Raw genomic sequence first — 17,140 nt, forward strand, 5'->3', positions numbered from 1 at the left:
GTGGAGCTAAAGGCACCCGCAGAGCATTGTGGGAAATAGATACGAAGGGTTCCACCACCGGCGTCCAATCGTGTATCATTTCCTCATTCCTTCATTGACGCTCCCGGAGTCGGTGGGAATTTCGCTGCTGTAAGACGAGTGACCCCCGCACAATAATCCGGAATGGGTTCAAATGAAAACGTAAAAATGGATCAAAACAATGTAAGCAAATTTAAGTCGGTAATGTTTGCTTAGTTTTTGTTAAAAAATTTAATGATCATAGCACGGAGCTAATGCCGGCTTCTTGGCGATTCAAAACGTAGAAAAGTTTGCTAGAGATGTTAGTTAAACCAACCAAATAACTGTATGCATGTTAAAGTAATAGTATTTTTCAATTTCAGGAAGACAGGATGGAAGGCAATGGAAATGACGATAATAGCAATCCTGATGACGACAGGAATGAAGCCGTTTCATTCCGCAAGCTATTTATCGGCGGGTTAGATTATAAAACCACCGAAGAAACACTGAAGAGGCATTTCGAGAAATGGGGAAAAATTGTGGATGTGGTTGTAATGAAGGACCCAATCACGAAAAGGTAAAAGTCTTAGTAGGAATGTAATTTTTAGTTTTAAAATGGCGTCTTAGCGGTTTCATCAATGCAAAATGGCGGACTTCAGCGTGCATCATGATATGTGCCTGTGCCGCTGTGTATCGGTTCTCGAGAATTCTGAAACGATCGGGATGTAAAATTTAAGGCTTGAACCTTGAAGTCTTGAGGCCGAATGAATATTTTGAATGGGGAGAGTTGCTTTTGAAGCTCCTGGCATAACGTAATTGATTGCTGTAAAGAACTCAAGATTGTGTAAGGCTGCATTGGAAGCACGCTTAAACGCATAATCTATTACTAACCCTGATTTGGCTTTTAGGGAACGCGCTGCGTTAAAAATGCTAGGCAGGGGTTTTTGCTACTCGAGGAACTCTAGCCTCAATATAGGGATAAGATTTGAAGCCACTATTTTTAGTTTATATTCGGGTTAAGGTCAGGAACTCCTCGGTTCAATTCATTGGGTATCTCTACTCCCTATTTCGGTGGGGTGTGGAGACGCCCAGCTATTTACGCAGGGCTCCTGTCCATTGCGTATACTGGAATGAATGTTATCTTAGATATGTATACCTCGTGCTCGAGCATCATTGTACTGCATTCGTTAGTTATTGCGTTTGACTGGTAATTCAGATTATAGGATTCAAGTTAAATAAATTTTTTCGTAGTCTTGGTTCGGTTGATTTGCGAAATGTGAAAAGAAATGGCTGGTACCTAGTATCCATCATTGAGTGTCTCGATTTTATACGGTGATGGGATGTTAAAATTTGTCGACACAATAATTCGCTCTTCGTCGTATGAAACTCATGAAGGCACTGTGCTCTTCGAAGATCCCAAGCCACTGCAATTCTCCTGCCAACCCTGACTTTTACTTGCCTCTCAGGGGTTCTGTGAGCATCATTTCCAACTTTAAACCTTTTCTCCCATGGATCCCAGATAGTTAACGAATGTGACCTAATTAAGGTGTAATGCCTCATACTTTTTCATTGAATTTTCTTACAAGCCTTAAAATGTAACTTAGCTTTCTAACCTTGGGTAAACCCGCATTTATTTCTGTGTACAGTTGTCCCATTAAGTTGCTTGATTTCATTCTTCAATATGATATATATCTGGTCGATAACGATTTTATTTGTGTATTTTATAATTGTGGGTTCCAGGTCCCGTGGGTTTGGATTTATAACATATTCGAGAGCTTTCATGGTAGATGATTGCCAAGCTGCAAGACCTCATAAAGTTGATGGCCGCGAAGTGGAACCGAAAAGAGCTGTTCCTCGGGAGGTAAGGATTTTTATTTACTGGGTAAACATTTACTTCAAGTTTCTGTATATTCTCATAATGGGTTGCATTTATACAACAGGATATGGGATATCCGGAGGCCAGCCTTACGGTCAGAAAATTGTTTGTCGGGGGTCTTAGTGATGACTTGGAAGAATCAGACCTTCGCAAGTATTTCTCTGATTTTGGGAAAGTTACTTCAATACACGTGATGGTAGCCAAGGAAACGGGAAAAAAACGTGGATTCGCTTTTGTGGAATTCGCCGACCATGATGCGGTTGACAAAGTAGTATGTAAGTAACATCTTATGGTGGTAAACCGCTTGTATTTGCTCTGTATTTGGAAGTAGTGCTACATATGGAACTCATATGACGTTTCTTTTTTCAGTGAGTAAAAACCATGTAATAGGAGGCCGACGGGTAAATGTCAGGAAAGCTTTAAGTCGGGCTGACATGGTGTCTCTACAGCAGACTGGAAGAATACCTGGCGTGGGTGGGCGGGAAAGGGAGCGGGAAAATAGAGGACCCATGTATGGCAGGGACCGTGATATGAGTAGTCCGCGTGATCGGGACTTCGGTCCGAGGGACAGGGAGCGGGACTTTGGAGGTCCGAGAGACAGGGATTATGGAATGCGTGATAGGGAGTTCGGTGGTGGACCTAGGGACCGAGATTTTGGTGGCCCCAGAGAGAGGGAAAGAGATTTTGGAGGAGTTAGGGACAGGGAATACATGTCGCGAGACAGGGATTTTGGACCAAGGGACAGGGATTACAGTGGACCTCGTGATAGGGATTATGGTGGACCGCGGGAGAGGGATCGGGACTTCAGTGGACCTCGCGATAGAGATTTCGGTGGGCCGAGGGAGAGAGACCGTGACTTCGAGCGTGGGCCTTCAAATCGTGACATGGGACCCGCAGGGCGGTTTGGCGGTAATTACGGCGGCGGTCGCGATGGCCCATATCGAGGGGATTCATTCAGGGATGGTGGACGTGAAGAAGGTTTCCGTGGGCCGGGTAGCGACGGTTTCAGAGGTGATTCCTTTGGAGGTGGTGGGGATTCGTTCAGAAGTGGTGCGGATTCGTTCTCCCGTGGGGGAGATTCATTCACAAGGGGTGGTGATTCATTCCGCGGGGAAGGCTTTAGAGGTGGAATGGATGGAGATTGGGGGGAGGGAGGTCGGGGAGGTGGTCCAGCAGGTGGTGGTGGTGGAGGCGGCGGGGGCGGCTCATCTTGGCGAGGTAAGTGCTCAGAGTTTTTTTATCCATTTACCTACACGTTCGGGTGATACGATCAGTGAATACTATAATAAGTAGATTTTGCCAAATAATTTCTCTACATTTAAAATCTAGATTCTGTATCCCTAAATTGAGGCAAAGCATGTTCGTCTTTAATTTTGCTAATAGGATTTTATTAGATTGCATTATTTCAGGTTCCGTATTCCTTTTCTCCTATTGTTATTTTTGGATTTACAGGTCAATTTTTTATATCTGAAACAATGCCTTCTTAATGTTGGCATTCGAATTCCTGATGATGTCAAATGCTGGGATTGTCCTGCAGACTAAATATTGTGCCATTTTTTGTCCAATTTTAAATTTCAATGGTTAATTTTTTCTGAGTAAAGTAATCAGAGGAAGTGTGCTAAGAATGGTAGGGGTAGTAAGTGAGACGTTGGTTCTGAAAAGAGGAAGATGTTAGGGCATAGTAATCCATTACATGGTATAGTTGAATTTAGAAAACATTCTGCAGTGCATTCTCCCTATATTGACCACTGACTGGGCATGAAGATGACTGCTGTTGAAAGATGTCTCTGAGAATATGGTTCTCTAATAATAGTAGTAAGGTACCGACAGGGAAGGTCATTTTCATCATTATGAATGGATGGGAAAAGAAGGGTGAAGAGTAACCCGCTGTTGGCATTAGCCTACTCATAATGAGAGGGACCAAGGGGTCTGCAGTTAAACACCTCATCCAATGGATGGCGTACTTACTTAAAGTGCTCTCCATAAGTGGCCTCGAGTAGGTATCAGGAATCAAACCCAGGGCTTCAGTGTGGGGAGCCAGTATGCTAGCCACCTCATCTTCATGATCCCCAAGAACTCGAATAATGAAAGAGTCATTTCATGTTGTTTTAATATCACTGGAAATGCACAAGTTCCTAAGCGCATTCTTCAAGTGTGACTGAGGCTTTTAAATTTTATGGTTACCAATTGCTCTTAAACAATGTTATTGAGGCAAGAGGATAAGGGCAACAGAAATGGTTTGGAGATAAAAAGGAAAATTAAATTCCCTTAGGAAAGCAAACAAGGGGAAGATGGAGGGGGGTTGGGAGTTACGTTAGGGCAGGTGAAAGTGGATGATGGTATAAGATAATTGTATGTGAGAATATAGAGGGATAAAAATTGGTGAAAGGGCAGAAAAGAGAGAGTTATGAATGGAATTAAAGGGAGTTAGGTAGGAATTATGTGGAACTGAACTATTTTATTCAATTTATGGTCATAGACCTGACCCAGAAGAATGCTGCTGATAAAGCATTTGTGAATGTAAGTAAGAGCATTTTTCTCAGTCATTCATTTTCTATTAGTTAATCATTGCCCTTTTATTTGCCAACGATTATTTCTTTGCTTGTTTTCTTTGTCCCTTTCCTTTTCTTAGTCAAGGTGTCCTCTTATTTGCCAAATTTCCTTTGTTAATAACTCTGATATGACAGTTGTGATGGGTTTATTACGGAAGATGATAAAGTTGAGGAAAAATTACTTGTTTTTGTGTGGAGCTACCTGTTAGTGTCCTCTCTGGTTTTAAAAATACTGGTAGTGATTGATACTCGTAGCTCCTGTCATTCCATGCGATGACTGATAATAGTGGGGGGATGGTGCTTTTATGCGTTCAGTGAATTTAAGGTGTTCTTGGACAATAAGAGACAGGATTCTCACAATGTCATTATCAATGGCTCCTTAAATGTGGGTTTTCTGGAACTGACAGTGGTTGGTTAATAATATCTGTAAAGAAGGAAAAGGGTACTTCATTAATAATATAATGGTATTCCTAGTGTGTGAAGCTTGTTAAAGTGTTAAGCTGCCATTAAATTATTTCATGTATTATATATATTTTAAGTATTTGCATTAATTAGTTTTTGCTGGTCATCTAAATGAGATTCGAGTAAGGTGGGGTGCATTGTGAAATTGTATTTGTACGCGTCGAGGGATTTAGGATGGCATAGGTAGTTTTTTTTTATTGAATTTTTTTAGTGTGGCTGAGATTGAAATTTTAATTGGCAGCACGGATAGTTAGCAGGGAGTTTCATAAATATTTTGGGGGTATTAATTATGAAAATCTGTCAAAAATTGTTACTATGAAACTTTGTAAAAATTTTATTTAATTTGGCTTTCTTCAAAAATAATTTTTGCATTACTTAATTGAAATTCATGCCAGTTCTCCGGTGCCATTTGGCATGTGACATTGATTTCAAAAAGGATGGAAGGTGTTTGTGTGTGGGACCACAGGTTGATGGCAGAACTTGAAAGATCAGATTGACAAAGGTATCTGCCTTCTTGTAGGAAGCAACAGTGGGGGGGGCCTCTTGGATGGGCCAAGGGGGGCAAGTGAGGTTGGTGGAAGAGGTGGGGAAGTTGCCAGAATTGGTGGGGGTGGAGTACCCTGGAGCAGCCAGGGGAGAAAGGGTGGTGCCGGGTGGGTATCCGAAGGTGCCGATGGGTTGGGTTCAGGAAAGAGTTTTGGTGCAACTGGTGTCATCAATGGAGCAAGTCGTGGTGAGTCCTGGAACTTTGCTCCAAGTCAGTTTTGGGGTTGGGCTCTCTCTTAAGCATTTTAGGGTCTCCAGTCTGTGTAAATTCTGCACCTTCTCTCTTTTTTGAGGTGAAATGGATTCTTGCTGCTGTTATTTTCCTTCCGTTCATATGAGTATGGACTATTTAATGGGTTCTTTTAATGTAGCTATTTTTATTTGCTTTTATTTGTCTAGAGCTAAGGTTTGGCCAGTGTATTTCTTTCCATTTTGAGAGTAGTAATAAAATTGCAAATATACATTATAATTTTCCAAGGCATTGTTGTGGAATGGTAATAATTTGGGAGTTTTGAACCACACTGTTAATACTCCTGTGGATGTCTGATATATAAAGATTATAAGAATGTAGTTTTAATTTTCTCTTTTCATATTTGATTCTGTGTTAGGACCGGAAAACCTTACGTGGGTACTACAATTTCAACCATACTGTGCTATTAATTTTTACTAATTGTACCAGAACTCATTTTCTGTAGTGAGTTAACATGCATGTGTAAGATTTGGGAGTTGTTTTCAATTGAATCAAAAAGTTTACATTCAAATTGGTGTGTGGAACTGATAACTGGCGGCCATTTAACAAATTTTGTTATGGTGCATGATTGTTACATCAGTGTCATTAAAGGTTTCTTATCTTCAGTTCAATGAAAAGTATGTGCTGCGCAGTTTTTAAATTGCAAGTTTCAATCAGTGGTTGCAATTAAGTGGCAAATCCAATGATCCCAGAGTGAAATTATTAAGTCCACCGAGTAAGCCATAATTTATAGTGGGAAAAAATTGTTTAACTTTGAAAATCGAATGGGTAGTGTTCACTTTAATAGACCCCTTCATGGAGAGAACTAATCTACATCAGAGCCCAGGGAATCACTTTTATATCACTTTCCCAATTTTTATGAAATTCATTTCTAACTTTTCTCAGATAGGGATGTTAGCTTCCCTTTTAAACATTAGTCAGCAAAATATTTCTGGGAAGTAAATTGTAAATTAGTGCCAGTTGTGTGGTATTTACTAAATAAATTTTTCTTTCAATCTTTACTTCAGAGGTGTATAATTATGTTTTAATTGAGGGCTGTAACTTAGTTTTGCTATGGTTGCTGTTTTAATGGTATTTCTAGTGGGAAGGTTATCTTGGACCACTAAAATGAACTGTAAAATGAACTAGGCAATATAGGTAATAGTATTTTAGTAGAAGGATAACTGTGGGTTTGAGATTGCTGCCTACATTTATACAAGCAACATGTAAGGCTATTAGTAACATACTAAAGTTGTAATTTGTAATTGATGAAGTTGGTGATTACTAATAAAACCGTTGTTTCATCCCCAAGTTTTTTGCCATGTGGTTGTTTGTTTCACCTCGCCAATTATAAATTCTCCTCCTGATCAAAGAGTAATGTGAAGGAAGTTCACCTTTTGAGGGCATTATATGACTATTTTGAAAGTAGAATTGGCAATTTTCTTGGTCTGCTTCCTTGTCACTCTGCCCATTTAGTTAACTGATAGCCTCTTTGTCCTATTCATTGCATAACATTTTTTCAAAAGATACCTAGAGCTGGCTGGCATTCATTTAGTCTTTCCTCTGATCGTTTTCCACTGTTTATTTTGCAGTAACTAACCCAGTGGGACAAAATCTCTGTGATTATACTTGCAACACATTTGATGTATAAAAATTCCTGGGCATTATGTATTTTAGATACCTTCATGGTCATTTTCTATTAAATATTTGCAAAATTATTTATAGGTACATGTTGGGCACTGATTTTTCCTTAATATTTTTATAATGATAATTTGCATCTTGTAGTTGCTAAACTGCAAGGGAGGATGTACTTACTGTATAGGTGTTTTATTACCTCATTATCTCTGGAAGATATATACGGAAGCGGAATACTTGGTTTTCCCTTATTGCATGTTACATGGATGTTATATAGTAAAATTGTTGAAGCTGAGGACCATTCTATGAATTGTAAAAAGCCTTGAAAAATCAGAAGTGCATAGTCATTTTGGATCTGTAAATTGATTGAATTACTGTTGCATAATTAACAAATGAGATATGAAGCATTTGAATCTAATTATTTTCAAGTGACTGATAGGCTTTTATTACTGAGGTTAATGCAGTCTTTATAAAGCAGGTGTTACTACATATACCTAAATTTACACTACTTAAATGTCTTGATATTACTTATGATGCATTTGCAGTCACTTCATGAAAGGTGTGTCCATTGACTTCGATATTTTACCCCAATAGATACTTTTCATAATCATTAAATATATTGGTAATGTTGTAGTCCAGTGCCTGGGTTACTGACTAAGGGCCCAGTTAAGATTCCCAGGGTTGCCTCTGGGCACCCTGGGTCTTATTTGATTTTTGTGTACCAGGTCTTTCTGGGGAAACCATAGGCATCACAGAGAGCAATTGGCCCCGTACACCAGTGTATGAATTTTACATGCCTTTTGGTTGGGCAATCAGTGAGCTCTTTCCTCGCCTGTCAATGGAAACCTTTTGGTAGTTACTGTTATTAGATGGTATGATGATAGCCAGCGGGCAACAATGATTTCTATTAATATGCCTTTTACATAATTTTCTTATAATTGTCATGTGATATTAACTACTAAGAAACAATCAACCTGACTTACTTAACCCAAATACTTCAACTGGCTATAGACGAATACCACCTCTTGGAATAACTTGATATTGTAATGAAGTGGGATGTCATAATGAGCATAATCTGGTCAGTGATTAATCTTGTTGAGGGAAAATACTTTGTCATATTAATTAATGTAAAACACGTGTAATACTAAAAAATTTTGTACAAGGTTATTCAAAGAAAGTGATGCATACATTGTTTAGGATTGTAAATCAGGTTGACATGCAAAATGGCGAAACAGAATCAAAATAAATTATTAATTACTTAAGAATCATACCTTACTTCATTTTGCTAGAGAGCTGTCAAGATAAATTTTTCACATATGCTTAAAAATTGGTATAAATGAATCTTGGAGGTATCATTAAATAAATTTATGGTGCACATCACCACTACTTTCCTTGGGAGGTGTCTGGTGCACATGATATGATGCAAAAGTTTCCAGTAATATCCATACCTCATTTAGACTGCTGATTAGGTCATAATACTTCGTAAAGGCTCGTGGAGTTTTTGATTGGCAAACAAGCAGAGGTTTGATTTTCAAATTGTAGCTGGCATTTGTGCAAAATACAAGCAAGATACTGGATTTTATTGCCTTGTGGTTGGCCCATGCATTTTCTACTACTGTAATGTGCACAAATAATGCTGTGAATGATGGTTCTTTTAGTTATAACCATGCACAGATCCCATTAAATACTTGCGCTGTTTTCTTAATGAGGTTGGCAAGAATCAATTTCTCATTCTCACAAATAATATTCCTGTAAATGGTGTTGCATTCCAATTGCTTTCCATTTATGCATATGAGAAACAACCTGTCAACAACATTTGGAATATGCATCTGTTGCATAATTCTTTTGTCTCACTATTTGAAGCATCTCTCTTCTTTGTCTTGTCTGTGTTATTGTAGTGAAGGCCAATGGTTGTTGTTGATCATGGTCAATGCGCATACTAGATCAGACCTGTTCACACCTTGTTCCAGATTTTCTCTTATCTTACTTTCCATTTGTAATATCATATTTAATTTTTATTCTCTCTTGGGTCTGTTACGGGAGAATTTTAAAATTGCACAAAATATTAATAGCCTTGTGCCCAGAAGTCACTGCTAAAGTTTGCACACAAATTTGGAAAAATGTAATCACTGGTGACACTAAATGCTAGCGGAACGAGTGCTAGAGGTAGTCTGTAGTAGCTGGCGAGCAGTAAATTTGGGAATTCCCCGCTTCTCTTTCCTCGTTACGAGAAAGTTCACTAATTTAGCTGTCATTTCAGGACCAATATTTCTGCTTGTTTTGTGAATTACTGTGCTGTGTGTTTGTTGAGCAAGGTTTCACGTTTATGTATATTAATTAGTGTAGGGTTTTTGAAATTTTACCTTCTCTGTTAACTGTTCTGGAAATTTCTAATGGCTTTTTAATATCATATTTGCATAATAACTTTGTTATGTATTATGGCAATCATAGAAATGCACAGTGCAAAAAGTTTTAATCTTATTTATGGTAAAACTAATGAACCATGCCAGGTACACTCAAAACAGCAATTTTATCATAATTATTTGAATCTTGCCAAGGATGTAGGGTTACGGATAAGTTGAGTTGTCTTTTTCTTAGTGCAGTGATCACTCCAGCCACTGAAACACATTTTATTGAACCTTAATGTTTCATGTCGTTTGTATTTATGCTTTCTGGCTTTTGGTGATTTTTATTTTGTAATACTTTGATTAAGTGGTATATTTTTTATATTTAAGGATCCAACTGGGGTGAGGACAGAGGTGGAGGTGGTGGAGGAGGACCCTCAGGTGGAAACTACCAACAGGGTTTTGGAGGGGGTCCAATTAAAAGTGCAATTGCTCCTAATTCACGTTCTGCACCTTATGGAGGCAAGTGAAAATATTGTCATCTCATGCCTTTGTGATCGTGTTGGTTCAGAGTTTGGCATTTCGTTAGTTTTTAGAATGACTTAGAGATGATGAGATCTTCTATGGTCATATTTAATTGGTATTTTCTGTGCTATGACATTTTGGGTGTTGTGATGAACTAAAATTCATTGCTGTCCTTGCTATTTTTTAAATAGTTTTAACGTTAAGTAAGATCTGGTTCTTTCCCGGCATATTTGCTTGATGAAGTTTTCTCGGGTCTTCCACCGGGTATCGAAACATCGGCCTACATGGAACCCCTGACCCGGGGGAAGGCCCTAAAAAACTTCATCAAGTTTTAAACATTACCTGTTACTGCAGAACTGTAGTGCTCATCAATTTTCTTGTGGTGCTACACCAAGAACTTAACCCTTATAGTTTTATAATTGTGCCATGTACCACTGAACTTTTCCTTTTTGCGAAGTGTTACATTGTGAAGAGATGGGATCCCCACTTTATAAGAGAATTGAAGCATCAGTATTTACTAAATCTCATATTACCCCTCAGCCAATCCTCATTTGGTCAATGCATACTGCAATGAACTTAGCAGCACTGGCTAATTGATTTCAAGCTAATCCCAATTCAAATTATGTAGTTGTAGCCAGTTAATGGCCTGTAGAGGGAGCAATTTATTTAATTCGAAAATTTCACAAATAAAGTTGGTTGAGGTGAAATATCTTCTATCATCCTGCTTGTAAAATTCCAGGTCTTAGATTAATTATTCTCTAGCAAGTTATATTTTTAGAACCTTGCGCTTACCTAGATGTTAATGTTGATTATTTATCCATGTAGGAAGTGGTGGTGGAGGCTATGGTGGTTCACGCACTTTTGGCAGTGCTCGTCGCTACTAGAATGACTTATCCCGTGGTAAATACAGGTACAGTTCATTATATCAGTAGTGTACAAATATTTTTTTATCTCTAGGTACTGGTTCACTCAAGTTTTTCTATGCCATTGAGAGGTTAACTTGTGGAAATTTTTTTATCATGTATTTGCCGCTACTAGAATGACTGTTATCCCGTGGTAAATACAGGTACAGTTCATTATATCAGTAGTGTACAAATATTTTTTTATCTCTAGGTACTGGTTCACTCAAGTTTTTCTATGCCATTGAGAGGTTAACTTGTGGAAATTTTTTTATCATGTATTTGCCGAATTTTTATCTGGGGAATTTAATATACGAACGTTCAGCTGTCAGGAAGGTGTTCGGGAAGTTTTGGCATTAGTCAATTTTTTACTGATACGATGCCATTGGGACATTGACTTGCAGTATGTTAGTACTCTTGGCTCTTACAAGGTGTTTTTTTATGTTTCTTGTTTTTTGCAGTGATTTTCAATTTTTTCAGGAATAATCTTCTGATTTACGATTGTTGAATCTATTTGTTATTGAGCTATATCAGGAATTTTGAACTGAAGTATTCAATTATACTTATATCTGCAATAAGAAATGTATGGGGAAAATTCTGACGAATCATTGTTTTTCCTAATTCTGCCCCTTTTCATGCCCAGTTGCCTTATATTATTGTGCAATATAATCAAGAGTGCTGTTTTCTGGTATACTCCGGTATAAGCTATGTGTTGTAGTGATCCTTGTTGTTAATCACTGGTTTTTGATTTGATACGAAGCTGAATATAATAGTGAAATAGCATGCTGGATGGAAGGCCCATTTAAACTGACCAATTCCTCCCATTAACTCATTTCTAATTCTGTATGAATAAATGTTGAAGGTGGTGTCTTGATCTTCTATGGCTCTTCGATTATATTTGCATATATTTATTATTATGATATATTTATTATTTAAATTCTCTCTTGTTTTGTTTTATGAATTGTATTCTATTTTTCTTTATTTATTCCGATCAATTTGAAAACAACACTTTGGCCTTTAACATTTGTCAGCAATAGATACGATTACAGATCCGAGATTACGACACCCAATCCTTAGAAAGAAAGTAGACCACCTAGGTGGGAACGGAACCTGTGACCTCCGCCGCCGCAGCTGGCAAAATCGGATTTATTGACATCAACTTCCGTGGTATTAGGGATGTAAGAATTTTGAGGCTGTTCACATTTTTCTGTAGTGATAACCTGGAAGATACATTCTTCCTGTGATAATTGAGTTTAAGTAGCTCCAACTCTGACTTTCATTGATGTATTTATGTGTCATACTATAAATATCGGGTGCATTTGTAACCTCACACCTGCTGAGTACCATTGTCTGATTTCTACATTTTTTCATAATTCCATTTTGTACATTTTTTCTTAATAAGTTATTTTGATTAATTTTTTGATGTGTAGTGGACTTCATGGATCCGCACTTAGTTTATTCCCAATGCGGTCATCAAAACATGCATATGGCAATGGCGTAAAATAAAGCAATTCATAGCATAAATTGATATTCCTTTGTCGAGGGACATTTTATATGGTGAAAATGTATGATTCCCCTCCATAGATGATAGCCGAGCTACCAACTAAATGTGGAAGGCTATAATGGGACACACAATTTGCCAGGCTTTGTGTCGTTTTGGCACTTTGATTAAATAAATAAATGGTTCTTCCCTGTTCAAATAGTTTCAATTTCTTGATTATAATGGAGGGACTGGTCTTGTGGTGGTGCACTTTGTTGTTTGCCTCGTTCAGCCGTACAGGAATCTTGATTTAACCATCTAAATAATAAGTTACAAGTACATTTACCCTTGTATGTGTGTTAACTTTGCATTTAATCATGGCCCTCTTGTGTTTTGTCTTATGGTATCACATAAATTTGGATCAATCATCATTACTCATGTTTACAGTAATGATTTCTCTGACTAGGAAATGAAAATGATGAGAATTTGATAATTTTTGATATGAAATTCCATTAGGATTGATATTAATGCTCTTTCAAAGTAATATATAGAATTTTTTTAAAAATGCTTTTGGTTTAGTAGTTATAATTGGGACAGTTAGGAAACTAGAAGTTCTTCAATCAAGGGCTAATAACATAAGTTTCTGTGGAATTCCTTCATTATGTTAAGTTTCTTGTTACCCTCATAATGGCTAATAATGTTTTTTTATCGAGTTTTGGCCAAAATTGTTGTTGGATTACGTAAAAATTTGTTTTTTTCTTGGTTTAGAGAGCAGTGTTGCAGATAAACATGTTTGTTGCTACTTTATTTACTTCATATGAATCATCAGATCTTAAGCATGTATTCAATACCAAATTAAGTTAGCATTCAGTGTGTAACAGACTTGAATATGCCAACTCAAATGAGTTAGCACTTGTCTAATATTTTCTGAATAAGATAAGGTGCTTTGGTATTAGTTTTATATGTCAGGCCCTCGGATACCAATTGGTTCCAGTGAGGAGTTATTTGCATGATAATTATTTAACTGATTCCTTATAGCTTTAACTTAATTCTCTTCTGATTTGATTTCTTGTGTAGATAGGGGAATGCATTAAAATTAAATTAAAGGAGTCCTGAGTAACTTTTTAAGTTTTTCTTAAACCTACATTAGTGTAATATGGTGCTCTGGTTTTTTTATTGTCCCCAAATTGAAGAAGAGCTTAATACGATGCTTTTTTAGATGATTGGCAACACTCAAACACAATATAATTACTGGAAATGGTATTTGCTATTCAATTGGCTGGTATTCGTCATGTGTATTTAATAGGGATTTCAATTGTTTATGAAATTTTCATATTAATGCATAATATTTGATGACTCCCAATGTTTAAGGGTATTGCTATGAATGAGGTTATTTATGCATGCACAATGTTACATATTGATATAGAAACTACCATGTAAGTTTTTAACTTAAAATGTTTCTTTTGCCATTTGTCCTAGTATTTGTGGTTCCTTCTTATTCATCAATTGACCGCACTTGTCAGCTTATTTTAGATGGAGTGAGTATGGCATTTCTGTATTAGGTAGCAGGAAGATTTGCTTGGGTAATAGTATTACAAAGATATATTTCTCCATTTACTTGATGAGTTCGTGGTTTGGAATGTCTTTGAGTTTACTCCTAATGAGATAAAAACGTTATACAGTATTAGTTAATCTTTGGTTTAGGCTTATTTTATTTTGAGATAAATATGAAAGTAAATAAATAAGTACGAGGTTAACTCCAGGCAATTGCAGAGTACCAGTAGTTAATTTGTTTAATTAATTCAGCAGGGTATAGGGCTGATTAGTAGAGTGACTTAATACAATGGTGCCAAAGATACTCCTTCATTTTTTGTACATTAAAATGCTGGTTTAGGGTCCAGCATCTTGGATATTTAAGGTCGAGGTATTGCAGTTTTTTAATCTGAAAGACCAGGAATGCGCATTAGTGCAAGGCATCAGTTGGGATCCTTCTGCATCTTAGCACATTTATTTTTGCAGTATCTTGGATGGAAGTGAGGAAGTCTTGCTATTGATGGAAGAGACGAGATCTAAGAAGATGTGCAGTGAGAAGGTGAGCAGGAGGAGGATTGAGGTGGGGAGTGATGTGAGGTGAACCAGTTTGGAGGAGAGAGCACGTCCAGCTCACATGTACTGTGTTGGAAACCACATGGAGGATTGTTTAGTGTGTAACTTTGTGTTTAGTGAAAGAGCAGCTGGCTCCATCAAGTGTTGTAGTTCCCTACCTTAGTGTTAAGGGTTTGGGAAAATTGAGTGAGATGTGCTTTTTCATTGGTTTCTCTCATTTTTCTAAGCTTTAATAATCAGTGACATGTGCATCATTATTGAATAAGCACCTAATAAATGTGTTCAATACAGCCACCATTCTCGTTTATTTAGTGAACAGGTTGAAGTTCATGAGATTTATTCAGTTACCACTTTCAGAGATTTTAATGCTTCAGATGTATTTGATTTAAGCAGTCTTCAAAAGTAGCCATGGAGCCCAAGGGTATGCAAGCCCAAGTTAAATAAAACAATTATTTGGGTACTCACCGCTTAATCTCAATCTAATCACTTCGGGATTTGGTTTCTGTGGGTCATGCAAATGTTTTTGGGATAGTTTTTTTTCCCATTATATTGTCATTATCTTCAGGGTGTCAGAGGTCTAACGCATTACGGGAGATTTTTCTCGCTGTTAATAATAGGCTCAGCTAATGAAACTGGGTATGTAATTTGGAAGATTTTTTCAATAATTGTGTACCAATCAGGGCTAGGACAAAAGAATGGTTTTTGATCAGTACCTTAATAAAAACTAGGAGCATTTTCAATGTTATTCAGCCATAATGCCAATGAAGAAGTTGGGACCTAATGGTGCAGGTTACTGCAGTCTACTCCGAGGAATTTCTGCCAGATGTTAGTATGAAGGTGAGTGTTACATCTTAAGTAGTTTCAGTGTGCAAGTCCTGAAGTATGACAGAGTTGTACAGGCAGCTAGAAAATTATCAGGCATTGACTCAGTTATTTCGAGATTTGATTTTTTCAATTTGGGAAGAGCTTTAGTTTCTCGTGCGTTGCCTTTTTAGTTAATGAGCTGTTTCCTGTTGATTTTATAGGCCATTGTTTCATTCGTTTCTAAGGTGATAACTCGGAAATCAGGTGTTATGTTTTTGACCTAGTGCCTGACCTGCCCTCTGAAATGTTTAATGTTTGTAGTGGAAATTATTTTTCTTTGGCTCACTTTTGTAATGTTTTATAAGGTAACATTGCTCCCCTCCCTTCATATGATTGTTCTCACTACAAGTTTAAAATTTCCTTTTTAGAGAATTTCAGTTTGATATGGTGATCTGTTAAATTATGAAAATAGTAGGTAATACAATTTAAAATTAGATATTAGAGCTGTTAATGGTTATTTATCCTGATATTACATTTCGCACAGGTAATTGTGTATTTAAACTCATTTCTGACTTCCTTGTTAACTGGGAAATATCTGAATCTGGTTATATTGTCATGGATACTATTTTGTATGTAGTTTTGCAGATTGTTTGTGCTGCCAGCCAGGTTGGCTGTGGGTTGTCAGTCATCCTTTGTACTGACATGTGTGCTAATATTTTCTTTTCAGCAAAGAGTGGTTTTCTTCCCTATTGGACAGATTTATTCACTTTTCTCTTCACTTGAACTCAACACTTACAGATAACAAGTCAATATCTTTAATATTAGTGCTGGGGTTATGAGAATGATGAATTAATAGTCATCTCTGTGGTAAATTTCAAGAATTGAGGATTTTATAATGCTTTTACCTTTAGTATAAAAAGTCCGCCAAATAAATCTGAAATGTCATTTTTTTCTAACATTTTTTAGAAATCTAAGAGTCACTATTGCAACTTGGTTCAATAACAGGTGATTCATGCAAACCTGTGATTCATATATTGCTAAATTGCCTGGTTCCATAATTTTTCTTGTTTGCTCTTAATCTTGCTTGTTTTTTATTGCAATGCTTATTGATAAAACCTCGTCTGCTAAATATCTCATCTCTTAAAAAATTGAATTCTCAATGCTGTGCAGTTAATCAAGAAATTCCTATTAATTTTCTGAATTTGTAGAAGTTAATTATATATGGGGGGTGATAGAAAAGTGAAGATAAAATACTTGAATGTTTTTTTGTGGTACAACGTCTTCAGTAGTTTCAAATCTGCATCCTCCTGAGGTGGAAGAAATATAAATGTCCACTGGAGGAAGATCCAGAGAGTAGGATGGCTGAAGGATTGCCAGTGTGCTATTTTTGGCCAAAAACTCTAGTAATCGATGATGTATGCACAGGTTCATTATGTGATTACCAATTACCAATATTTGTATTTAAATGTTTGTGGTCTCTTCAGCAACATGCCGTGTGATAACCTCAATAGAGTTGTGCCTTCACTGTTTTCCCGTAGGAGACATCCGTAATGAATAATCCCTTCCCAATTAAGAAATTAACTTCTCACTTCATCCAAGCATTTTTAGCTCATGAGGAAGATGGCCCTTGCTACCATGAAGACTTGACTTTTTGTTTCTATATCAGCACCATAAACCAAGTTTT

At 37.1% G+C, this 17,140-nt stretch overlaps 1 protein-coding gene and 1 long non-coding RNA gene across 2 annotated transcripts; both read left to right on the forward strand.

The window, feature by feature from the left end:
• The first annotated feature begins 60 nt into the window (after positions 1-60).
• Positions 61-3,360, forward strand: LOC139700277 (heterogeneous nuclear ribonucleoprotein A1, A2/B1 homolog). The gene is made up of 6 exons (XM_071598913.1): positions 61-201; positions 381-574; positions 1,738-1,858; positions 1,938-2,148; positions 2,243-3,091; positions 3,326-3,360. Exons 1-6 carry the CDS (start codon positions 163-165, stop codon positions 3,358-3,360), a joined length of 1,449 nt encoding a protein of 482 aa, XP_071455014.1. The 5' UTR covers positions 61-162.
• Positions 3,361-10,992: 7,632 nt separating this feature from the next.
• LOC139698319 (uncharacterized) lies at positions 10,993-14,946 on the forward strand. The gene is made up of 2 exons (XR_011702887.1): positions 10,993-11,077; positions 14,566-14,946. It is a non-coding gene; the product is annotated as an uncharacterized lncRNA (long non-coding RNA).
• Positions 14,947-17,140: the final 2,194 nt, after the last annotated feature.

Source organism: Hetaerina americana, unplaced genomic scaffold (genome assembly GCF_022747635.1).
Source record: "Hetaerina americana unplaced genomic scaffold, ioHetAmer1.1.p SCAF_10, whole genome shotgun sequence".
NCBI lineage: Eukaryota > Metazoa > Arthropoda > Insecta > Odonata > Calopterygidae > Hetaerina > Hetaerina americana.